The 26,702-nt window shown below is 41.5% G+C and overlaps 1 protein-coding gene across 5 annotated transcripts in view; it reads right to left on the bottom strand.

Annotated features, from left to right (window-relative positions):
- Positions 1 to 626: 626 nt before the first annotated feature.
- The window catches only part of DENND1A (DENN domain containing 1A), a 216,845-nt gene continuing 190,769 nt past the window's right edge, over positions 627 to 26,702 (bottom strand). For 2 of the 5 annotated variants that reach the window (XM_027809326.2, XM_055720292.1), the window contains 4 exons: positions 22,907 to 22,966; positions 18,297 to 18,385; positions 5,672 to 5,927; positions 627 to 4,759 (listed from right to left, as the gene is read on the bottom strand). In XM_027809326.2, the coding sequence (XP_027665127.1) occupies positions 3,437 to 4,759; positions 5,672 to 5,927; positions 18,297 to 18,385; positions 22,907 to 22,966 (1,728 nt within the window). In that variant the 3' untranslated portion in view covers positions 627 to 3,436. Of the gene's footprint in view, positions 4,760 to 5,671; positions 5,928 to 8,409; positions 8,539 to 18,296; positions 18,386 to 22,906; positions 22,967 to 26,702 lie in introns of all 5 variants that reach the window. The other 3 variants (XM_027809324.2, XM_027809325.2, XM_027809327.2) reach the window with 3 other exon arrangements.

Genomic DNA, 26,702 nt, shown 5'->3' with positions numbered 1-26,702 from the left:
GACCAATTTGATCTGCTGATGCTGGAAAAATCACTTTGATCATAAAGCCTGGATGGTAAGTGTGCAAGAAGCAAAACACACACACACACAAATAGTACCGCAGGCAGACCACAATAAATCCCGCAGTGCAGCTGGGCCGGGTTCAGGACAGTTAGCTGTCACTTACACGCTCTTTGGAAGACAGAGTGTGAAACATTCCCAGCTGACAAAAGGAATGCTCCTGCGCACACTCCTTTCTTCAGGGTGCCATAGAATCAGTGGTTTCCTATGGCTGGTAACGGGACATTAATTTCCCCTGAAATATGCAGTCACTCTAGCCTCCTAACTGGAAAGAAAACTGAGCAGATGTCAATCTCCTGCTTGATTTTTTTCCTATACACATAAAAAAGGGGCAGGGGGGATATCTAAGCAGCACAGACAGTTCATTGAAGGTTAGAAAAAAAATCCCTAGTATGTGCAGAGAAATCTCAAGCCTCATAATTAACACATGCATGTAAGGTAACGAGAGAAGGGTCTTCAGCAACAAGATTCTTGTGTCTCTCGACAGGTTCCAATTCCAGTGTCTAGAGTGTTTCTAACCTAATGAGTGAACAAGACACAAAAATGGTTCTACCATCTGTACAGCATCGGATGCATCAGAAACTTTGTTGTTTTTTCTTTTAAATAAAAGTCGTTTCTAATGGAAGAAAGCATCTGTAAATAAGCAAAGCAGTACCACACAAGCAAACAAGTATGGCGTGTAGAGGAAAATGTACAAAGCTGAATATAAAGTCATTGATCAATAATGGCAGGAACACTTATACTTGGTTAGTAAAAACATCAAAAATACTTCTACATCAGAAAAAGAAACGGTTTACATCCAAGCTTGCTCTCCCAGACAAGCACACTTTGTTTACATCTGGTACTATTAGGAATGAATCACATAAGGAATTCCTGAGATTAAATAAGACAAAAAGCCTAGATACTGCCCTAGGGACAGGGCAGTTTATTACGAGAAGCATGTAAACCAGTCTCCTGCTTGCAAATTCTATTCAAGAAGTGAGGAAGGTCACAAAGTCCAGGATCGTGCTGCCTGGCACTCCTGGACCTCAGAGGTGTGTCCAAACTCCCCCCTTGCCCCTTCAAAATCAAGTGAAGGGTGATTAATGCCATTTATGTTAAGCATTAATACTTTTCAGTGCCTCAAAACTGACTTAAAAAAATAATCCAAGAGTGCTTGTTTGTCTAAAAATCCAACTGCATAAAATATTCTATAACATGGGCAGAGTAAAATAACCAGTGATGGAAAATGATTTGCAGTGATACAGAATTACCTGAGCATTTTTCTATTTAGTTAAGCATGCATAACAGGCCTACTCAGTATATAATCAGTGTGTGACATTAAAAATTTTAAAAAAGATTATGTGAAATTCAGAAGGCATGTCGTATGCAGAGCTTTCTGGTGCCTGTACATCTCCACCATCACTGAGAAAGCTTCATCACCTAGCTCACAGCAAAGATCTGAAATTCCAGACTGAATTCATATATAACATTCATATTCTGAACTGTATAAAATAAAATGGAACTATTATCTTAGACTTTAAATATTTTACTATGCAATACTAAAACCATCTGTCTTCCAACACAAAAAGAAAATACAAATCGAACTGATTGGCTTGTCAGAGTAATAGTACTTTACAGAAATATAATATTAATGTAATACTAAGGTCTTTCCCAAACTTGGCATTTCAGCTATTAAGAGTATTTTTCTTTTGTACTGCACAGACTCAAAAGCATAGACAGCCATTTCCATACACCAGAGTAAGAAAACTTCCAAGATTATATGAATAAAATAGATACATTGGAAATCAGATAAAGCTTTACAAGAATCTCCCCATGTGTCCAAAACGATTTCCTTTATCAAAGGCTCAGTGGTGATGTGATTACCTCTTCTAGAGCAACGTTCTACATCAGATTGTGCCCAAATACAAAACAAAACAAAAAAGCACCACTTAAGTAAAACAAAAATAATCACTGCAAAGACAGCAGGTTTTATGAAGGATGCTAAGATTAAGATGAAATTTCTTGAGAATACTATTGCCACAGACAAGTGTCTTAGAAAATCTGAATGAACGTACCCTTTGACCTTTTCATTGCATTTTTGTTCTTCGTGACCTCACAGTCCATTTCATGGTCCAGTTACTGCCTTGTCACGCCAGCAAGGTTCGCAGCACAGTGGGACAGAGGCTGAGGGCGCGGAGCGCCTTGCGGACCAGAGTGAAATCCCAGTTGCTTCAAGGTAGCAATTAGCGCTTCTGAAGTCAGGCAGTGACAGGCAGCTGGTGCGCTGCCCTCCCAGCACTGCAGCACCCCCTCAGCTCAGCTCCAAGCTTCTGCCCGGCTGGCCCAGCACCGCAGCTGGGATCCCGCTGCGCCCCAGCCACCTTGCCAGCGCGCTGGCGCTTAACTTCAACTCATGAGCTGGGAGCTTTGATACCCCATGTTTTTTCTCTTCTTTTGTTTGTTTGTAATAAGTAAGAAATGGTTACATTCCGTTCATATACTGCCATTTATAATATTTATATATAATATTAACATACACATATATAAGAACTAGGATACTCTTTATGCCCTCTATTTTCTGATGTATTTAACAAAAGCAAACAAATAAAAAAAAAGGAAAAAAAAAAAAAGAAAACAATTGCTGGTGTTTCCAGTTTCCCAACAGAGATGCAGGACCAAACCCTGAGCAACTGCCCTGTGCTGTGGTTTTGTTACAACAAGGAATTACGACCATTCCGCAGCAGAGAGGTCCCTGTTACCTCTCCATGTCAGTGTACAGGGGGAGGGAAATCAAACATCTGCAACCAAAGCTCACCCAAGAGTGTAAGCTAAATGCACGTCTGCATTTCAAGACAGGGAAGAAAAAAAAAAAATAAAGAGCCTAATGGATTAATTCAGTGCAGCCCACAAGTCAGGGTTTGTTTGCTGCACTTCACCTATGAAAACAAACCACAGCAGCTATGTGTAACACAAGGAAAACCCAACAAAGGCAGGAAGAAAACAGCAGTGCAATGCGCTGTGTCACACTCCTGGCTGCACCAAGGACTGAAAATACAAGGGAGTGAGTAACTTCTGCATCAGTAGTACTGTCTGAAAAGCTATGCGTGAAAAACCAAACCAAACCCAAACCCAACTACTGTCCCACTTTGGTCAGTGCAAGAATCCTGGGGGTTTTCAGTGGTGCAGAGTGAGGAAGCAGTTGCAGGGACCAGGACAATGGGGGGACTCTGAACTCTGGGCAAAAATTCCTGTGCGAGTTGCAGCTCAGTGATGGTCCTGCAGCTATCCCTGGCTCAGCCTTCCATAAAAGAAATGCTCAGTTTTATGCTGGCTCAAAAAAACAAAAAAACCCCTCTGTCAATTCCGAAGGGACATCAAAAGGCCATCAGGAGTGCTACTCAAAGGTTTCCCATCGCTTTCTGAGCTGTTCAACCTTACCTGGTGTGGATGACACGTCTTGCTTTGTCTTTTTTAACAAATCTTCAAATGGATCTTTTGTCTCCTCAGATTTTGAGGACAGTAACACTGACTCTAAGCCCTTAGCTGGCCTGGCAGGGATCAAAGGGGGTTCATTAGACAGGAGAGCTAGTGCTTGCTTGGGATCTACCTTTGAGCTGGACTGGCCCAGCTGTAACGTTCTGGTTTTGGAAGGACCACTTAAACACGCCGGCTGCAGAGAGCCTGCTGGGGAAGGGCTGTGGCTCGGCAGCAGTAAGGAGCGAGCTGGTGGCACAGCGGGAGCCTGGCTGAACAAGTTTGGCATGGATAGTGTTGAGATGTGTGGTTGAGGTCTTTGTGGTGGGTAGAAGCTCGAATTAGGTGTTATGAAGCTAGAGCTATATGCGTGACCTAAGGAGGGGGTGAAAGAGCCCCTTGGGGGTCTAACTAAAGACACTGAAAGGGCTCCTGGCACTGTCTGTGTAAATGGATTAGGAGATGGCTGTAAAAAAGGTGGTGGTGCTGGGGAAGGGTAACCCAGTGGCTGGACAAATGGTGCAGCTGCAGGAGGCACAAAGTCACTTGCCACCGAGACAAAGCCAGCTGCAGCAGGTGGAGCAGCTGAGCTTTGCAGGCTGCGGGGACCTTGCTGTGGACCACTGCTTTGCCAGCTGGCCGTTTTTAATGGATCCAGGAGATTAAGAAGGTAGTCGCTTTCATTACCTGTACTTTCTGTCTTCACCTTGACAGGCTGGAGCATCTCAGCAGTGCTGGTAGCACTGGACAAAAGCTGAGATGGATGAGAGGAATAATTTACAGCCTGCTGGATTTCGGGGTCTAAGGACACACTACCAACTCCAAAGGGCTCTGGGATCAGATCTGAAACCAAATGGCTACGTCCTGTAGCGTGGGTGGTGAGAATTTCTGCTTGTCCCGCTGGAGTCTGATGCTTGGAAGCCCTGGGTGCTGGCGGTGGTGGCACTATCCCCAGTTCAGGAGTCTTTCTTCCCTGTGGCCTAGGAATGGTGATGTTCCCTTGAATGGCAGGGTTTGATTCATCCTTTTCTGCAGAAGCCAGGATGCTGTCTCTGCTCCGGGGTCTCCTTGTGATTGGTGGCATGTTACCAAGGACAGTCAAGGGCCTTTCTGGTGAGCTTTGGGAATACTTGGTAGGAATAGCCATGTCGTCATGACCCATACTCCACAGCTTGTTGTAAGGGTGAGACAGCTTCATGGTTGGCACAATCCTGTTCCTCTCAGACACACCGAGATCCATTCTCTGCAAGAAAGCATAAAAAAAATTAGAATTTAACTTTTACTCATCTCTTCACAACATAGAGCTTAAAGTGAAGGCAGGCTGCTGAGCTGCGAGTGGAAGGGGATCCGTCCAGGCTGCGCACACTGGAGAGGGACAGCAGCACACAGCCTCAGCCGGCAGGCAGGCAATCAGAAGCAGGACTCTGCAGTTTTAATTCCAGCTCTGCCTCTAATGATTTGTTCAGCTGTGACACTGTGGCATCTATTGTGAGCCAAGTAAGGAGCACGTACCTGTATCTAAGGTGCAGAAAGTGAAAAGCCTTAATTGCTGTATGGAAAAAGCTGTCAAATGAAATATCTGGCTATAACACCAAATTAAATATTATTATAAGGTAGAAATTACATTCTTTCCTTTCATGTCACATGAAGATCTCAGAGTCTGCTTTAGTTTGGCATTTTATAAGCTGCATATATTCAGTGAAGTTCTTCATAAAGAATCTCTCTTCTACAGTGCAGATGAATGTTCAAATGATGCCTAGACCCAAACGGCCAGATTAAAAGAAAATCATTTAAAAATCACGCAGTTTGGAGGGGACCTGGAAATTCCCAGGTATTCATTCTCCTGCTGAGCATCAGCTTCAAAGATAACTGCGTGTGACAGCCAATGGACGTAACAGATTCTGAGGAACAGGGCAAATCTTTCCTCCTTTAGAAGTAAAAGCTGTAGCTTTAGTGGAAAAAGTTACTGTCTTACAACTGAGTCCCATTCCAGTCATTTCTTAATTCAGAAATTAATTTTGAAATACATTAACAAATGCTTGGAAAATGGATGCACCTACCCAATAATATCAAAATGTTCTTCAGAGAAGGACGTAAGACAGCCAGCCCTAGTTCTGGGCCAACCCCCCTAGCACGCGTGAAACCCAGTCCAAACCTGGTAATCGAACGTGCATCGCTGATCTCCCTCTTCCTTGGGAGTCCGCAGGTCTTCTAGGCTCTTAGCTTGGCTGAGAGGCTGAGGCTGTGTTTCTACTTCTAAGTTAGGGAAAATGTCTTCAAGGAGGTTTATTTCTGTGGCCTTGCTTGAGAGGACAGGGCTGGCGGGCAGAAGCTCTTTTGGTTTTTCGGGACTGCCTGCCTCTTCCCCATCAGCGCTATCGGATTCTTTCAGGGCCCGGTATGGCTGAGGCCTGGGAGAAAAACAAAAATCATGTTGCAAATGACTGTCTTTGTAATTTTTTTTTTTAAACAAGTATTTACTAAGGAGCTAGATGGCTTTATAAAAAGCTGTTGGGTGGCGAAATACAGCTTACAGTGCCTTGTGAACAGCAGGCCTGTGAGCGATGTGACCAAGGGCAGAAGGACATACAAAGATGACTGGGCACTCGAGAGTTTTCAGAAAGGAAAAAGACGTCAGTGGGAAGTACTCAGAGGAAAGCTGCGATCATGCAGTAACAGACAGGCTGACAAGGGACCTCTTGCAGCAGGAATGACTGGATGCCAGCTCTCCCTCCCCCCCAGCAAAGCACGCTGCAAAGGACCCTGTGTTTTGCAGGCACTCACATTCTCTTCCTTCAAGCTAACTCAGCACAGAACATAATTCAGTGTTTTCCTGCAATAATTGGGAACACTGTGCAGAGTTCCAATGATTACATTGGTGTCATCTTATCAAGAAACAACACAATCCATTATGGAGACACCTATTTTACATTTACAGCCAAGGCCAAGTTAGCAGGATGCTTTTCTTGCACATACCTCAGCAAAAAAAATGAACACCAGCAGATTTGCATATTGGTTCTGTGTACAGAGCACAGCAGCATAATGCGCATCCAATTAATAACAAGAGGTGCCACACATATCTGTGGTGATTGGCATTTGACTGGCAGCCAGTTTTACTGTGGCATTTAAACAAGGTTTCAATTAAAAGAAAATATTTTTGAGACCTGCAAAAACATACACGATGGGAGAATCCTCCTCCTCTTTCCTTATTTTATTATAATACATCTATATCATGCAAATTTATAAAGGACTCATCTTTCTTACTTCATTCATCAACACATAAATAGCAGGCATTCAGCTAGCAACACAAGATAATAATGCAAGGACAAGGCAGACAGCTGATGGTACATGTCCTTAGGAGGAGGGTGATCTTGCAAGTCTTGGTCACATCTTCAGTCTCTCACACAATATGTGCTCATCTGCTAAGCACTAGATCATACTGCAAGCCCCCCCCCCTCCCCCCCCCCGCCCCAGGAATATTCTGCAAACAAACCATTTCAGTGGCCTGGCCTCCTCCATCCCAAAACCAGAAGTGTGGGAGCCTTTTTCTGGCTCTTTGCCACTGCACCTGTACCTCTGCCTCCCCCCGCCCGAGTGCCAGCGGCCACGTCCCTGTTGGTCTCGGAACCTGCCTTCTGCATCACGCAATGAATTTTAGCACTGGGGGAGCCTCCACTCTCAAACTGGCAGCCTCTTTCTCCAGCCTAGTCTAACCCATCTGTACCCATCAGGCTCCAGCTGCTCAGATGTAGCCAGGCATCAGCACCCCAAACTGCCCGGATCGGGCACCAGGCAGATTCCTGATCAGTGGCTCACAGTACTACCCTGGCACCTCTTCCTACCGGTTCTGGTCAAGCCAGTAACTGCATTTATTAAAGAATGAGTGTAATTCTAGTTTTATCTGTAATTCTAGTTTATCTCCCTTTCTCCTCCTAGAAATCCCCAAGCAGGTGAGGCTAGGAACGAACAAACCCGTGGGATGACATTCCGCGAGGCCTCAGCCACACCTGCCCTCTGGGGTCGGTATGTTCAAACACGCGGTAAGAGGTTCAGCACAGCGGGACCGCGTGCCCTGTGCTCCACGCCACAGCGTCACCCTCATCCCAAAGCCACGGGACAGGCTCGGGCCAGCGAGCGCGGACAGGCTGCGCTCGCTCCCGAACACGGGCACCGCGGGCAGGTGCCGGAATGCTGCAGCCAGGCTTGAACACGCAGCTCTCGCAGAGCCCTGCGGGCAGCGTGGCCAAGCTGCTCAGCACCCTGTTCCAAAACCGGGCAAGACTGACTTACGTAGGTTTGGGAATTTACAACCCATTACAAATGAAAAAGTTGGATACAAGTAGCACAGTGAGTAAACCCAACAAACTCCTCCCTCTTCCCTGCATAATTTTAGGTCAGACTGTAGTCGGAACCCTTCGGGACATCTGCATGGCAGCTCCCCACGGTCACTGAGGATGTGGTACCTGACAGAACAGAGACTGGGATCAAGCAAGTGAAACTACAAAAGGCTGGTAACTGCACCGGAATAAGGCTCACAGGACAATGCCGGAGGAACACCCAGCGCTGCACAGGGAAGGGTGGTGGGAGGTTTGGAGAGGAACACAGGCAGCACACTGGAACAAAGGGCAAGTGGAAGGGTCACATCCCACAGAGCTCGAATTGATATAAAACCATAAGCAGTGCACCGCTGCATAGTGTTTCATGCAGGAGTAGGCTTTTGCATGCCGCTGAATACCAAAACAAACAAGCAGGAGAAACGCTGAACATTCATCAAGCACCACACAGAGTGCAGGAGCATTTCCAAAATGCCAAGTACAGCAGCAAGCACCCTGACCAATGCCAAAACCACTGTTCAAAGACTGACTTAATACATTGAAAGAATAAAGCATAGACCATTCAAAAGGAGCAGAGAAGAAAAAGTTTTCAGAGAAGCCAGAGACAGGATCCTCTTCCTGCTGAAATTCATCATCAGAGGAGTCCTCAGAGAGGAAGACTGTATAGTGTCGCATAGGCTTTACCAGGCTGGGGGAAACAGGAAGAGAAAAGGAAATTACCAGGTTGTCACAATCAAAGCTCCAGGGGGAGAGAAACAGAGCGATTTGTAGGCTCTAAAACCCTCCTGACCGTGACTGATGGCTGCCACAAACAGCTCTGCAGGTAAACGCTGAACTCTGTTTTTCAGGCAGAAAACACAACTCGTCTAAAAACGCCTAGGGTGCCGCCTAGTCGGGCAGTGCACAGAGACCTGCCATCACACCCACACTGCAAAAGAAGCCAACGCAGAAACCCACCTTCTCCCCACTACATTTCCCAGAGAGCTGGGCGTCTTTTTGTTCTTTAGAACTACATCTTTGCCCCTCAGATTCTCTGAGCTCCAACTACAGGCTAACAAATAGTAGCTCTACCTCTGCTTCACAGATATTTAGACTGACATTAGTCTGGTATATGAGAGAAGCTGACTTGAGGCTGACAATTCCGACTTGTATCTGTTATTGATATCTGTAATTGCTTCACACTAGAACAAAAATAAAACTGTCCAAGGCTTTATAAGAAATACAGTTCATCAAGCAAGGTGTGTATGTTTCTTTACTCAGTGGTTAACTACTTGCAAAGTCTGGCAAAAAGGCACTCAAGCTAGTTTCTACTACATACAGGACAGTAACTATCACAGTATGAATTCATTAGCAGCAGCCTGGAACAAAAATCCTTTCAGATGAAAACTACCGAAAATCAGAAGTGCCTCTGGAAGCACACTTTAGCTGTAATTAAAAAAAAACAACAAACCAACAACAAAAAAACAACAACAAAAAACCTCCCCAATCACCACCAAAAACATTTCACCAGATTTTTGACAAGAACATATTGGTCACCTTTGCTTCACACACAGAGGTCAGGTCTCCAGGATTTGCTCTTGTACCCAATGAAGACAATGCCTAAATTTTTAGGAATGTAAAACTAACGGTGCATGCCTATACAGGTCCAGGTAAACATACGCTGGTTGGCAGATAAAAAAAAATATTTAAAGCTTGCTGAATTCATGGTACTTTTTTTCTCCTATTATTTATAGTAGCTATCAGTTGCTTCATTCCACTTTGACCAAAACCTCAGTAAACAACTCTTGGCTGTATAATGAGTACGCTTCTAAGAGTCACTGTTTCCACTGGAGCAAATTCAGAAGCAGCTATCACTGCTTTAAACAATTAAATGCACTATCAGCTTTAGTAGGAGAGGAAAGAGTACAGGAGCAGGGCGTTTAAGCAGAAATACACTGGAACTAACAGGTTGAAGAGTACAAAGAAATTTATTGTGCCTCAAATACTGCCTAATTTGCAATGCTAAGACATCCTAATATTTAGTCAAGTATGAAGCAGGGGCCACTATTAATTTCTTTCTGAAACACTAAAGCTCTGGATGGCGAAACAGCTTACAGAAAATATATTCTCACAAAAATGTTAAGATAAATGCTTCACAAGTAACTGAGAGCAGTAAAAGCACATCAATGTTTACCACTACTAATCAGAGGCCTCTACACCACAGCCCAGTGCTTTTCAATCTACTAAAACTCAAGGACAACATTGTGTAGAGCCACCAAAAGTATATGCACTTATAATGAAATTTTTAAGTGTTATGTATCATCTCTTATTTATTCTCCCCATTTCAGTTGCATCCTGGCATATCCAAGTGTGCATGAATGGAAATGAAAAAACACCCCAAGAAAACCTCTTTTCAACAGCACTATAAACCACCTTTATATGTCTCCTGGACCAAACAACAGGCTGATGAACATGGTGGATGTTGCTAGCCAGCATCATTTACAGGTCCCTTCTCTTCTTCCCAACATCACTAGAATAATGGGAAAGAGATCACCAGGATCATAAAAGCAAATATTGTTTCTAGCCATCTGGATGAGATCTTTTCCCAAACATCTTCATTTTACCAACCACATATCCCTGATAATATCCTCGTTATTGTAGCGAATCAAAATGCACATTGTGAAGGACACAAAGCAATACACCACTGAGATGGAAGCCTAATTTTGCTGCTACTGAGGTCCAGAATAAAATTCATTTTGGTGTAAGCAGAATTAGCCTCATCATGTGGAACAACGGATAGGTCCCAATCCTGTCAACATTGTAGAGCAATGCAAATGTATCACACCGCTATGTGTGTTATAGATAAAATGAGGATAAGCTGAAATCACAACAGGACCAAAAACATGGGTAGAATAAGAAAGAATTTGGCTTGTTGCCTTTATAGTACAGATGTACTAATAAACTGCCTTTAGTGGCACTTGAATTCATAATCAGCCTTCACTCCCTTATTTCTTTTGCTTCATTCACTAATTAACTATATAATAAAGTTTATGAAAATTGGTCTAAAAGATTAGGTCGGAAAACCAGAAGTTGGACACTGCAACCAACAGCTCAAGAGGGCCCAAGCTGCCACAGTGAATAAATGTTTATTCACAATTAGGTCAGAGCTCATTAATAAGAAGTCTAAAATAGTGGTGGCAGTGGATGCATCTGATAACATTAAATCATAGTCTGTGGTGCTCCAATTAAAGCTGTTGCATAGCTGTTCTTTTCCTCTCTTCTGCTATAATAGGCATCCAGGGAAAGTGAGGTGGTGCCACTGCATTAGGAAAAATTTGCTATAAATTTCTTTTTCTTTTTTTTTTTTTAAAGTGATTGTTACCCCGAAATTTCAATTTACATTAACAAAAGGCTCCACCTAAAATAAATCAGAAATCATAAATAGTTTAAATATATTTGTTTTGAACTTACACGTCTTTTTCTTTTAAGGAGAGTAAATTACCTTTTAACATGAGTCCAGAACATCTAAAATTATTTCCAGAAATTAAAAGTGATATTGAATTTCCACATATCTTGCCGATACACTAAATATTTGGTAACTGCACATAACAGATGTACTGGTACAGTTGCCCTTACAGCACTGCCTCCGATACCTTTTGTTTGCCTTCAGACTACGCTAAATTCAAACATGTTGTGTCTGTGTGCACATATTAAAGAAACTGGGAACAAATTATGAAGAAATAAGATAGGATCTTGTTGGTTAGATCATCAATTGCACTTCAGTGCAGCTCGGTGCAAATAAGATTAAATATATAGCAAGTTAATATGCACCGGTTTTGTTGCTGTTGCAAGAGTCCTTAAATGAAAGCGGGATTTCATAATTAGAAAAAAGAAACCACTCGAGTTTCACTGCTGGTGTGCTCTGCAAGCTGTGCTGGTCCAAGGTAAGGGATGAACAATCTAAAATTGTCCAAGTTTAAATTTTTTATTAGCTTGAGGCAGCGGAATCCAAAAAAAGTGCCTATTCCCTCATTAACCCAATTCGGCAACTCTCCTGCAGTCTGCCACCCACCACTTGCTAGGATTTCATACACAAAGAGCTGTCTCTGAAAAGGCAGGTCACAGCAAGCCCGGCTACAAGGCAGGCACTGCTGCAGTCTTAGAGGGAAAAAAGGATGTGTCCGTCACAGCTACAACCCTCATCATCTCCACATGACTGCACCAGCTCCTGCCTACCTAATCTCTTAGCTGAGTTACCATGCAGATGACTTGCTGATCTCTTTCTAATGTTTAGTTTAACATGTCTTCGGTTAGCACTAGCATATGACAGTACTGACAGCCGTGGCTGTTCCTTTTTAAATATCATGTCAGAAACACAGTGCAATAAAGCTGGGGATGCGCTCCATGGCTCTGCGTACCATTATGATAGTGTGGGTTTCTTTTTTAATGAGGAAGATCTGCATCTCAGGAGCTTTTTTCATGTGTCAGGATGCATGGACAAATCAGCAGCACATCACACTGGCCAAAAATGAAATGCTGACAAATGTAGATATTTCAAATTTAATTGACACCTAAATGTACTTGAGATAGAAAAAATATATACAGAAAATGTGAGTGCAGGATATGGGAATTAATAAGGAGAATTCTGTAATAATTTTAAAAGATATTTTGGTTAGGGGAAAATTAAATTTGTGTATTTTGTTAACTGTGTTACTTTTTCCAGATTACAGAGATTATGGTACAAAGGGGTTGTAGGGACTTGCCATTATTCTCCTAAAAGGGACTTTCCAATTTTCTTTCTTTCTTTTTAAAAAAATAAAAATAAATTTTTTTTTTTTAAAGAATAGCTATACAGCAGCCTTAGGGAATAAGGAATTTGTCCCTCTTAGACAGTAAAATGAAGAGAATGAGGGATTTGGACTCCTGGGCTTTTTCTTGGCAGTATGAAATAGGATCCTTGGGACTGTGGGGATTACCTGGTAACTACTGCATCCGAACAAAGCACAGACCTATCACTGGAATTCCTTCCTGCGCGTTCTGAATACTCAGTACACCCAAGCCTGAGCTAACAAAAATATTAAAATATCTGTTTGATTTTTAAAGTTTCACTTTAGTATACTGTGAATGTTCACAGGAGCAGAATATTTCCAGAAAAACAAAAAAATTAGCATAAAGGATATTTTAAATTAAAACAAGAAAAAAAATCATATCTGAAGTCATCCAACCAGATAACAGAAACAACAGCTTGTGATCACTACACCCAGTAAAGGCAGGTAATTAATTGTACTATAGTTTTTATGAACTTTTTACAGATTTTCCAGGGAGTCAGAAATATTAACCAAGAGTTCAAAGTGGGAACAAGCTGGATGACACCTCTGCCTTCTCCGACAGATCTAGATGCAGGATTCCGAGAAGTCATTTCACATTTTTGTCCTATTACTCAGTCCTAAGGATCTATTCGCCGATTTCCCCTGCAGCTATCACATCCCTTTACAAAGGCAAGCTGCATGCGTTCGACAGGTTCACTCCAAAGCAGACAGCAGAAATAGGCCCCAAAAATTAAAGTTTCTTTTAAACTATCACACCGGTGAGGCGGGCGAGCCAGGAAGGATGGAGCTCCCAAAGAGCTCCCTGCCTCGTGCTACGCGCCTCGCTTGGCATGGCCTGCAGCAAAACCCAACGGCTCTGCACCTTTGGTACCCATCTGCTGTCCCCCTTGCTGGGCACCTGCCTCCTCGGTGCCACCTTCGTCCTGCCTACCCTCCCCCGCTGCAGCCTCCCCGGGGCAGGGGAGCCACTGCACAGCGGCATCGCCTGCTCCAGCCAGCTCCTGCCATGTTCGCCCTGGTTCAGCCAGCTCTGTCCGCACCGGTACTCGCTGGCTCAGCTTTCTTCCGAAGGAGATCCTGGCTTGCAGTGATGCCACGGAAAACCTTTACCGTACACAACTGCTGTGGGCAGAGCTCGGAGAGCCTGGTTACAACAACTGGAATTTAATGTGCTTTATGAGCCTGTATCATTCAACACAGCCATCACGCTGACTTCACACCAAATTCAGTGTAATAACCCACTACTGCGCTGCAGTCTATTTTCATTCATAGGGTATACGGGAAAGCCATTAGCTTCTCTGCTAAGTCCTACACGACTTCTGGAAAGCCATAATGAACTGCTGCAGCACTGACATGGGTTTAGCCAGCCCAAGAGCCTTTTGACATGCTGTTAATTGTGAGCCTGACCCTCTGATTTCCTATTTTAATTTCCTCCCACTCTGCATGCCCTGGAAGCCAGCTAGACGGTACTTACAGAAGACAGATCCTAGAGCACTCTGGAAGCCTATTCTATATTTAATAGGAAATCTTGCTGTGGTGTAAAAGAGAGCTCTCAAAAAACCTGCCTATCTGTTAAAAATGCAACATCTTATTGCTGTGAACAACTAATTTGTGTTTAAGAAGGCACGTCCCATATGTCAGGATTGCCCCAGGTGGTAATCCAGCATTTTCTGAGCTCTCACCTACAAATTCTTCTTGTTACTTTATAGCTATTTTTTTTTTTAAATTACACATTTTGGATTTAGTGAAAAATTTTTAAGAATCATAAACATCACAAACTTTGAATTATCAAAAAAATTGTAAAAACAAAAACCCCTTTCTATTGAAATAGAAAAAAAATAATTGAAAACGTTGAGGGGGGAAAACAATAGTTCTTTCACCAGCTCTTCTAAATATAATGGTTTAACAACAGACATTAGCAATATTGTCAGTGTTCTCTGAAGTCACTGCTCCCAGCCTCCTGTGTTCTAATTGAAGACTGATTAGAAAATGAGCACATATACCCCCAAAACAATGCTTTTCTTTTATACATATTAAAAAAATTAACTCATGTAACTGAACATGCAAATTTCCTATTATCATAAGAAATACATTAATAAATGTAACAACTGAGAGGGTGCCTAGATAGTGGTTTACTTTTCAGAGACGACACGCAACATTAGAAATGCAAGAGGCTCCCCTGAGAAATGAGTTCATGGTGTCCGGCTTGTGGAGCGGGTGGTGGCACCCTGCCCTCAGCATCCTGCCTCCACCAGCTGGAAGGAGGATGCAAAAGTCACAGTCTGAGCTAAGAAGTCAGAGATGCTGGGAAACACCTCTGAAGCCTTCATGTAGTCACTTCAAGGCCAAAAAGTTAGTGTTAGTTTTAAATATAAAAAGAAACTTCTCATTGAACCAAAGCTGCTCCTCACAAACCTATCCCACACACGAGTACCTGAAAAAAGTAACTGGCTAATAATTAGTTTTGGAACCAGTGCAATTAAGCTAATTAGGTGAAGTTTAGTTTAAGAGAAGCACCCTCTCCACACTGCTGCTATTTTCATGGACCCTCCTCTGAGCTGCAATAAGTGTACTCCAATGCTACCAAGTAACACCAGTGAAAATACACATTGTGGTGCTCTCATTCATTTTAGTATTATCCAAGAAAGAGAAAACAATGTGAATTTTTTACAGAGAGAACACCTGGCTTTATGTTTTCATTTTAGAACAATATGGGAAGATGATTTCTACTGGGACAGAAAAAAGAAAGTTTGTGAAAAATGTCACAAAAATCCTACCTTTAATTAATATTTTAAAAAATATTTTCCCTTTACTCAAAATGTCATTTTGAGATAAACAGCATGGAAAAAGGTCAGGATTACAGAGTCATTACCTGTTTCAAAGGCATTCACCTGAAGTTATTTCTGAGGTAATTTCTTTGAGCTTTAAGTAAAGGTTAGATATTTCCTCCACTTGTACCTCTGAAATCACAACTGTTGTGTCAGTCTCATCATCGTTGCATGTCGTGTGCCCCGACTCCCCTACCGCCCCAACTTTTTATTAAAACGCTCTAACTAGACACCTTACAGGAGATCTAGTTGAGTGCAATATTCTGCAATTAACCATCTGGAAGTAGTTATGTCTAAGTTTTTTTTGCCACCTGAAGCTGAAGACAAGAAAGAATGAAAATACATCCGATCCTGCTGCAACACTGCATTTGAACTGGATAAAATACTGAAGCTGTGAAACATCAGGGAGAGACCACAACTGGTACCATAAAGCAGGTGTCAGTGGTATTAGCAATATTACCTGGTTTTCTTCCACATTTAAAGATGGAAAAATCCATCAGTAAAACGCTCATGAAGAAAAATAAGTCAGTTTATAACTACAAAGCATCCTCATTATCTTTTGTAGATTATTTTAAATATTTTTCACAAAAAAAACTCTCTTAGTCTGTGAAAGCAGCTAAATTGTACAGGCTCGCTAAAATTAACAGCAGTAAGTTAAACCCAAGTAAAATAATATTTGTAATTTTTATCATTCATGTTTATGTTTATTTCTGGTCTGATACTGGCAGGAATTGAAAATACATGTTAGCAATAAGCCACATCGGAATGTCAAGCAGCTTTTGAATCCAAACATGCAAAATCCTTCATATGAAACACACACAACGGTTAAATTGACTCAGTTATCCTTCACCTACATGCAGTGAGTCATCATATTAAATATTAAGAGAAAACGTTTATTTTAAAAATTCCTGTAATTGTGCAGGGACAGCTACCACCCTGTACCAGCACAAGCCCCTTTGCAGGACTCACAATCTGCTCCACAAGAGGGCAACCAAATTCCACTACAGAATAGATAAAGCTGTCGAATTTAAAAGTGACCATTCATTTTAGCTAAAAGGCAGAATATCTCCCCATCCTAGAGCGGCTGGGAAAAAGCTAGCCACACACTTAACTTTGGGGGGACGGGGTGGGGGGGCTCAACCTCCACCTCTTTTTCCTTCATAAACGGTGGTGACAGGGAACGGGTAAATGCGGGAAAAAGATTTGCTTAAGGAAGGCAACCAATTTTTCTTTTAATGGGATTTTAGTATCTTCAGATACAACAAATACCCTGTAATCTTGGCCACCAGCCAAAGCGCTTTGCTTTACTGACAGTAAAGCCACCACAGGCTGGTACATAAACAAATAACACAAAGTGGCTACGATATAAGCAATTACTTCGTGCTGCAAGTAGGGATGAGTTACAAGGAAATCTGTGACAGATTAGATCGGTGCAACCATCTTGCAGCCACTGAATCTTTTGCTTGTAGTCTGGGAGCTGTTCCAGTGTGCCTGCCCATGCTAAGGCTGCACTGCCATGAGACTGGACATTTGGAAAATGCCACTCTACTCACTGTTGAAGGACAGAATCAAAGATGCTTCACATCTGGAGAGCACCAGTTTAATCTTGCCACATGACTCCGAAAACGTATACTGGCTCTGCTGCCTGCTGTTCTTACTCACTGCTCAGAAGTTTCCTCGGGAGTAACAAGCAGGTCTGCCTCTTCTCTAGCCACATGTTTCACACCACCTTCTTCCAAGATCAACTGCTCTGAACACACAGTTCTTAAGCTTCCCAAATTCCAAACTCAGAGGATGAACCTTGCTTATTCAGACCCTTGACCAGTATAGCTAATACCACCCTCTGCATCCAACCAGAACTTAGTGCTGTTGAATCTTCTGTACTCCTGAACAGCTGAAGTAGCTACACTTCAACATAGAAGAATCCGAATAACTTTAAATCCAAAATACATGCTGATGCAGCCTACAGGTATATTTGTCATACACAACAGTGTCTTTTGGGCTATGTTGGTAAGGTCCAATATATCTATTCTCTTCTTAGGTTTTCACTTGATGACCTATTGTTAAGTCAACTATGGCAACATGTTAAGAATATCTGCAACAATACACAGTATTGTCTTTCTTTCTAAAAAATACTTTAATATGCAACATCCATGGAACTACCTGAAACAGACTATTCTGTTCATATGAACCTGACAGATGTTGGAAACCAACATATTTTATACACGAGCAGTAGGCTACAACAGTACAACTTATCTGGAGCATCACCCTTGTTTACTTCATAGTCAAATCCAAAGAGATGATAAATTTGCTAGTACTGTGCAAGACAGTTAAGCTCTACAAGCCTTCGCTATAGAGCTCATTACAGACCTTCTGTTAATAGGACTCTCAAGCATGAGACACAAGCCTTACTGCCACCACTATAAAACAAACAATTCCCTATCTTCCAGGTAAAGCCTAGCAAGAACAGTGGATTTGCAGGGATGTGGCTAACAATTTCATTTAAAGCATAGTTCAAAACAAAAAAAACCCAAAGAAATCAACAAACCTCCGAAATGTGAAAACTTTCACTAAACAGGCTGATCAGATTATGCCTCACTTGGCAAACCAGAATTTTCCAAATAAGTAAACTTTGGTTTCTTGCTTTTTCACACTTCCTCTAAAATGTTCCAATAATTAAAAAATGAATTTTTTGTTAGTTAAAAATTACTTTGATCTCTAGTATTTTTATTTCTCCTTTGCCCAGTTCCAGCTCTGGATGCACTGTTTGTTGATGCAACTAGAGAGAAGCAGAGCAGCAATGCACTTACTGTTCTGGACTAGAAACTGAAGTCCTTCGTCCTTCCACAGCAATATTGCTCTTGGGTCTCTTAACAATGTGAGGTCTTGGTGGGCGAACCTATTACATACACACAGAAAAAACATTTCGTCAAATATTTCAAGTTGATCAAACTACAGACATAAATACAAAATAGGCATAACTACTGCAATCTTAAAGGTATCTTCTGTTCAGAATTGCCTTTCAACGTCTTTATTTGTTGTGCCACATCAATGCTACAAATGGATATAGATATACAAATGAATAGAAAAGATGAATATAAACTACAGGGACCCACAAATTATTTAAGGACAACCCCCATAACCCCCCCAACCCCTATTTTTTGAATAGCAAATGTAACATATATGCTTGTCACTGTTAGCTATTAGCAAAGCAACAAAACTTTGATCCACTGTTCTTTTTGCTACAGGCTAAGTATCTGACAAAAGATTCCCTAAATGTGAGCTTCCTCTTATACAGTTCACTTGATAGAGTAAAACTGGAAAATCCTGTGTGGTGCTGTACATTATATTGGAAAGTGGAGTTCAGCCCTGAAATCATGATCCTTTTGTCCACTTTTTCATAGGAACCCAACTTCTCAAGTGAAGACTTCTGTGTAAGGGAGCACTGAAACATTTGTACTTAGAATAAATGTTAGAACATGAAAAACAGAGTTCATTTTTCATTAAAAGTTTGCTTCCTTTCAGCAGTTGAACAGAAACCCTTGCCAGACAGATTATCATCATCACCTCTAGTGTTACATTAGTTTATCTTTTGTTGTCTGTAATAAAATTCAAAGCTTTTTGATGACGTTGCTGCCAATCCAATCTTAAATAACCTATCTATCACTTTCAGAAATCAAGCTTAATTTACTTAACTCTACAAGCAAACAAGCTTTACTTCCAGGAAAGGAATAAGCACTTGTGATCACTATATAGGCAAAGTTTATGCATGTGCCTACCTATAGCAGCACGTAATCCTGCTGATGAACTTAGCCCTTGGAGTTAATTGTGGGAATGAGCATTCGCAGCATCAGGGTCAGGCTGTAGAAACAAGCTTCCATTTTTTGTCAGGAAGGTACTACCTTACCTGAAACACTCTGGTTTGTTGGTTTAGCTGAGTGCTAGTTTCAACAGAAATCCCCACGGCTCTCAAAGTTCGGAACACAGCTCAGCTTCTGACCTCCCTGCGCTTGGGCTCTGGTGCTAGTCACAATATGAAGGAAGCTGTCAGCAGCCTACAGTCTGAGCACTCTTTGGATGGCTAATGAATTTGTTCACAATGCTAGAATAGGTGCAGATTTTCCCCCACCTCTGCAGGTTTTTGTTGGGTATTTTGGATTTGTTTATTATTTGGGGAGGGGGGCGCTTCCTGGCTTCCCCCACCCCAGCCATATAAACATAAAATTTTCTTGCCAGGAAAATTTGCATGTAGTGTTTCTGCACTACACAACAGTATGCAGAAGACAGTGGCGGGATTATTGTATTGTATTTTCATTTCAAAGGAAATGATGTACAGCAGATATGATAAAGAAATCTGGAGCTGTATTGCCACTATTTCTTAGGAAAAACAGCTTATAAAAAGGTCAGATGTTAAGGTCTTGAAGATCAGTCCCCATACAAGGCTTCTCCTCTCTACAATAAAGACGGCTTAAGAATGTGAATTTATGGCAGGAATGTAAGGATTAAGTTTGTGGCAACTTCAACTGAACTTGCAACGTGGTGAAACATGGGGAAAAGAACAACAGAGCTAATTAGACGAGCTGAGCTGTCAGAGTGCGGCTGAATGGCTCGGTGCCAACAAACAAAAGGAATGGGCTGGCAATCAGCAGGATCGATGAAGAATACTGCTTCATTAGGGTTGATAAAACAGAGAGAGAGAGAGACCAAGAGAGAGCAAGTGCATGCAAGAGAGGGGGGAGAGAAGCAAGAGGAACTGGGGGGAGAAGAGAGCGAGAATGAGAAAGAGAAAAAGAGAGGAAGAAAGAAACCTGTTTAATTAAATCTGAGCTGGAAGATGATGTGTAAAGCTGGCTTGTCATCATGCTGGGAACACTTTCACCTTTTGGGTGGTACCCTGGGGGACTGATGGTGATGAGGGAGAGAGATGAGAGTTTTGGATGGCTTCAGGGGGCCACCAGACCAGTAAAGTGCAGGGTGACATGCTAAGTAGGATTTAGAGCATTGTTCATGGGGGACTGCAGGGAAAAGCCAGGAATCAAGCCAATTCCTTGCTGGATTTTGAGCCTTATGTAGCCAAATAGGCAAGGTTAAATGCTTATCAAATGCAAAAGTATGAAAGAAATCCAATTAGATGAGCACACAGCCGAAAGAAAAAAAGGTAAACATCCAGTACAGAAGGGTTAAATGTGCTTATTACTGTCCCCATCAACTTTATGTGTAATTATTATATTTTAACTTTTTCTAATTGCAGGAAGTTTCCAAACAGCCACTATTAATCCAAACAGATCTCTATTAATTATTAGCAACAACCCTCTCTCTTTCACAATACCACCACAACTCATTTCCAAAACAGCAGAATGTAAAGAATATATCTTTTCTGCTTCCTTAACCTTTATTTGGTCTGTGTTTTTCTTTTTATTATTAGCAATGACTCGCTGCAAGGACTAGCACCCATGGATTCCTCTTCGTAACAGATTTATCCTGGAAACAGTAAGTATTTCTCAGGAATTCTGGTATTATGTAGATTTGGTCGGAAGAGCAGAGGGACCTGGTCTCCTCTTTCAGTGCTTGCTGTAAAAGACTGGGATAAATTACTTGCTGATACCTACCTCTGTATATATGCCAAGACTAAGAGAGGGAAAAAGCAGCCTGCATAAAGTATTATTTACACACACAAAAATGTGTTTCAACTATTAAAAGCCAAATAACAGTTCTGAACAACAACAAATTTATGTATATTTGGTACAAGCATATTTTTGGGAGTGATTACAATCATTTACATTTATCTTGAATTTCCTCTTGATGAATGAAGCATTTCTGTTCCACTTATTGACACAGCTAGATGAATGCAACAGGAGCTTTTACTCTTACAGTTCCAACCTCTTATCAATCACATTGGGAGCAAAGACAGTTGACACAAACACATTATAGTGAGGACTGTTAATGCACCACAGCTGAGAGATTAAACACTCTTAGCAAGACTTTGATGTAATACATTACTCAATCTGAGCAATACTGTACAGCAACTTTTGTTCAGAGGAATCGCCAGGTGCCCTCATACACCTGCTGCACACAACCCAAGAGGGCTGTGAAGCACGACGGGAACCCCACAGCACCACGAACGTCTGTGCCTAGTGTAACATGTCTGGGAGGGTCTCCCATATGCATTACATTTAAGAGAACACACACAAGCATACTCAATGCTACCTTTTAAACACAGAAAACACAAATCTCCAAAGCAAGAATCCATAAAAATGACTGTTAAGCTAAACACCCAGAGTTAGGAAGAGGGAGGAAAAGAGACATGCTATTGAAACATAACATAGGAACATGCACCAAAGATCAAAAGTTAACACACACCCAAGTGCACTTGTTACCCAGCTGCCTGCTCATCTGAAACGTATTTTTAACAAGTTTTAGCAAGATTAGATTTGAAAACTTGCATTTCTCTCTTTCTTATGCATGTACATGTATAAGGAAGCAAGGAGGAAGATGTATTTACCTTTTGGGGGAAATTATATTCATAAAGCAAAAGTCCTGAATAAATAAGTACCTTCCAATGCTGTCGAGAAAAACAACACCCCTTCTAAACAGCTACTACTAAAAAAATAAATAAATTTAAAAAAAATTATCACTGGTGCAGATCCTGCACAGTCTCCAATTTTAAAGCCATCTGTCATATTTAATATGTAACAATTTCCTACAGTTCATGTTTTGACTGAAAAACTGCCAAGATAAGGTATCACTGCCTAATACAGTACAGGTATTGCCCGAGAATGATTTCTGTGCTGTTCTTCTGTGGAAGAGTCACTGCCCCTGGCCAGCCTGCTGTGCCCACATTTTTTATACTACGTAATTACGTAAAGTCCCAGCTTGCATTTTAAATTAAAATATATATGTATACCATCCATAATGTTGTACTAATGTTCTACTGCCCAAATATAGACTTTGCCGCCTTCATGTGTATAAACTCATCTATTCCATGGAGAAAAATTAAGCGTCTCAAATTAATTTAAAGCATAACTTGCAGAGAAATACTTCCTTTTCAGACTTCTGCTTCCTTTCATATTTGAGTTTAGTGCAAGTCTTCAAAAGCTCACTGGCTAAAAACTTATGCCAGCCTAGCAAGACTTTCTGTTTAAGAATTAATCACTGCAAAAGTGAAAACAAACGTTGCAACAGCAGCATCAGTTACCTGCAGAACTGACTGAAAGCTGAGAACTCGTCAAAGAAAAGCAGGATAAATGCAGGTCCCAGGGCTGTGCCGCAGCAGAGAAGAAGGGTGTTTAGGAGCATAATTCACACATTGCTTTTTTGCAGAGTTTGACAATCCAAACTACCAAGGTTTAGTAATGCTACCAAGAGCGTAATTCAGGCAGTGTTAAGCTGTGGCAGTGAAACAAAACTACCAACTACTCACAGGCCTAGATGAACGCTGTATCTTTGGAGGCGGTGGCCGGGGCGGACGGAGTCTTTGCTGCTGTATCAAAGTGGAAACTAAATTAAAGTCACCTACATGAAAACACTTCTGATTTTGTGGCAAAAGCAGTATAAGTGGATGATAACATGTGATTTACCTTAACTTCATACTCACCTCACAAAATGCTTTCCACCCCCCCAAAACAGCGACAAATCTCATGATCTACAAAGTGCCACAACAGGAAAGATACCAGTATGTGCCTGCTGCTGTAGGCTTAACATTGCTTATGTTAAAGCAAAGGTAGCAGGATCAGCCCTCCAGACCAGATCACCCAAAACTTATTGGGACAACAAAGATGCTCAAGACAAATTCTTGGACCTCTAGGTCTAAGTGTTCTGGACAAGATTTATGCAAACTGAAGGAATCCCGCAAAGCAGGACATTCAAAAAAGCTTTCACTAAAATCTCAAGAGTGATTTTAGTGCTTGTGAAAACTTACAGTAAAGGCCTTAAACCAAAGACATTTAAGAGCACGGGAAAAAACTCTTCATACACTTAAAGATGGGCACATGTTTAGATACTGTACTGGACCAAGGTTTAAATGCCTAGAGCAAAGTGTCATTGTAAAGAAAACTAAAAGCTCCGTGACCAACATGCTGAAGATGGAACAGTGCATTAAGATGCTTATTTTGGTGTCTCATTTTTTTAAATTAGCAGCGGGCCAACTCATTGCTTTTTAACAGCACTGGAGCTATTCCACCCCAGCTGCTTTTGGCTGAGCCAGCAGCATGACTCTCCTCACACAGACGGCATCTTAAGGTATAGTCTGTTAGACAAGGAATCCACTGAAATGAATGAGGTTGCAAGTAAAACCATCCTAAAGTACAACTTCGGTGCTGAGAACAAGATCACAGTTAATGCCCTTTCTGTGGCAGCTTGTGTACACGTATTAGCACCTCAAGAGACGAGCAGAGCCCTCCGTGACGAGCACATGTGAATGACTTTGAACGCCCGCTCGACCAGACAACGACTGCATCGCTGCCCACGGTGCCTTCCACAAACACCTGCCAGCCACAGCGAAAAGGCACAGGAACTGGCAGTGGGAGTCAGCTTCTTCAGACAGAAAAAGAAAGCTTATGCAGATTACTGTATTTCTCTCCAGAAAAGATTCCAGATTTGTGTCTCAGCCGTTCTTAACTTATTAGTGTAGCCTTTATTCTAGAATGACAGACATTCCCTCTCAGCTACCCTCACACTGTGCAATAGCACAAGTCCAGCCGCCCCTTCTTCACACTATATTCATTCTCCTCTTGTACCTCTTCAGACTTTTTTTTCAAATTTCCCATTTGCATCCATTGGTTCATTTCTCCTTCCTTGAGTTGTCAATAAAGGAGCGCCAGACCGCACATATGTACTTGGCTCAACTTTTTGGGGTGGGTGAGGAAAAAAAAAAACAAACCAGAACACTTGGGATGGAGAGCTGAGGCCAGAATTATTCCATCTGATAGCTTCCCTCTGTATTTTCCAAGAAAGCGAGTATGAAAACAAAGAGAACAAAGAGAGAAATGACAGAGTGGCGAGCTGAGGTGGCTGCTGTTAGCCCCACTGTCCTGTTTCTCCTCTGTACCTTACATTATCACTTCAGTCCGGGAAGCTGAGTTATGCTGCCGTGTATCTTCCCATCTTCCCTGCTCAGGCTCAGAGCACAATCTTACAATATATTTAACTTCTGTCATGTAACATAGCATACTTATTTTCCATTATGTTTCAGAAGCATAATGGAACAACCGAAAAATCCAAACTTTATACTTTTCCAGTTACTTAAAAGACATTCAATCACTACCTAGCAACTTCGGCAAAGTATTTGATGAAGCAGAAAAACAAGACACAATTATTACTCATTTCTTTTTTCAAATTTTTTATGCCTTCTTCATATATATTTCCCTTTGTTATTTTTCCTCTTTTACTTACCTAGAAATTGTGAACACTCCTACATTAGAAAATTCTCAAGTAGGTTAATTAGGTGGGAAATTTAAGTATTTTCCTAAAGCCACGGCTAGCAGTGTTGTCCTGGATTTTGCGAATCACTTTTTCCTTTCTATAGCAAAAGCCAGGATGATTTTTGAGGAAACGCTGCACAACCGTAGCATCAGCAGTATTAGCTGATGAACCAGTGGCAGGATTACTAAAGCTTCTGCAAAATGTGTGACAAAGGCATGCCCCTCAGAGAGCAAGACAGACAGACAACACAGTGGCTGAGGATTACCTCCCAGCGAGATGGTCAATACATTGATTATAGTCACTGCAAGGAGTAAAACTGAACTGTACTTGGCCACCCAAGTACTCCATAGAGAAAAACTATTTTCTCAGAAAATGTGTGACAGGATTTGTTAATTATCTGCCACATCACTGTTTGACTAGACCATGACAATAAAATAGAGTTTTAAATATTTGGGGGTAACTGAAATCTACGCTTTGTGTTAGAAGTCACCAGTATTGGTATCCTTTTCAGCTGACTTACTAATGTGAACTGAAAAATATCCATACACAAGTCAGAGTACAGAAAAGAGCAAAAGCATTAGATGTTCTGGTACAATGTGGAGGACAACTACTATGTCATTGCATACTCCTTGCCTGTGGCCAAACCACAAGCAGCACTGATCTTTTACTCCTGTTAGTCCTAATTGACCAACAATTACAAGTCAGACCTTAAAATATCATGATCTTGTCTAGAACTCAAAACTATATATACTTTTTTTTTTTTTTCTTTCTGGTCTCTGAGTGATAAGCATAAGCCTGTGCTGCTTTCAATTTTTCTCCCATTTTAAGAGGGTCAAAAACTCTCCTCTTTAATATAAACTGTGATTCTCATTGAATTACTCAACTTCAAGACCAAGGAATACACTAAGACAGAATTTCTCAAGGTTTATGTTATATATGCGTGAGTTATCCACACTTACTGAAGTTACCTCAGCTTCCATTTTATTTGAGCTTGGTGATGTGGCACAGATTTTTTTTAAAACATTTATTTACTTAATTATTTGTGATTCAGATAGATTTTTTAAAACACAATCTAAGACCATAAGCTCAAGTGTTATGTCATATCTCCACTCATTTCTTCCCAGCATTTTCCTCCTTTTTACTAAGCTTTGTATTGGTATCAGCATTGATCCATCTTGCTGCTCTTCTAAATCTACCTTTTCATTTACTGAACTTTGCTCATCTCTCACTGAAGTTATCACATGACAAATGAATGCCACATAGATTGACATCTGGAATCCCATGTGGAATTAGGTCCAGCCACAATTTACTGTTAAGTCCATATATGTACCTACCTTAAAAAACAAACAAACAAACAATCATTCATATCATGACCTTACTACAAGATATGTCAGTGAAAGCAAGGATGGATAGCTGCTTTTTCACTGTCATCTGTTGCATCAGCGTCTTGAGAAGCTTTATTCAGACAGCAGTTAAAATTCTGCATCTATCTACTGAGAAGTTTCTTGTTTCTCCTCCAGAGCAGCTGGCACTTTTCTCTGCACATGACAAGGTACTGGACAAGACATGTAATACACAAGGTGAGTCTATACAAGAAGCAGCATTGATACACTCCCACAAGTTTCAATCAGCTCATTTTTGGTCAAGGTTCTGCAATGCAGATTTCAGTTAGCTGGAAAAGGAAGGCAGGCAGGCAGGAAAAGGAAGAAGTTTTTTTTCTTTCCCTAAATCACAGAAAGATTTCAGACAAATGCTTTAGTTTGTCCAAGGACAGAACAAGCACATGCTAGGGCACA

The sequence above is a fragment of the Falco cherrug genome, chromosome 9 (assembly GCF_023634085.1).
Source record: "Falco cherrug isolate bFalChe1 chromosome 9, bFalChe1.pri, whole genome shotgun sequence".
In the NCBI taxonomy this organism is placed as follows: Eukaryota; Metazoa; Chordata; class Aves; order Falconiformes; family Falconidae; genus Falco; species Falco cherrug.
Note: the sequence above shows the minus strand (reverse complement) of the source record. Positions and strands in the feature narration are given on the sequence as shown.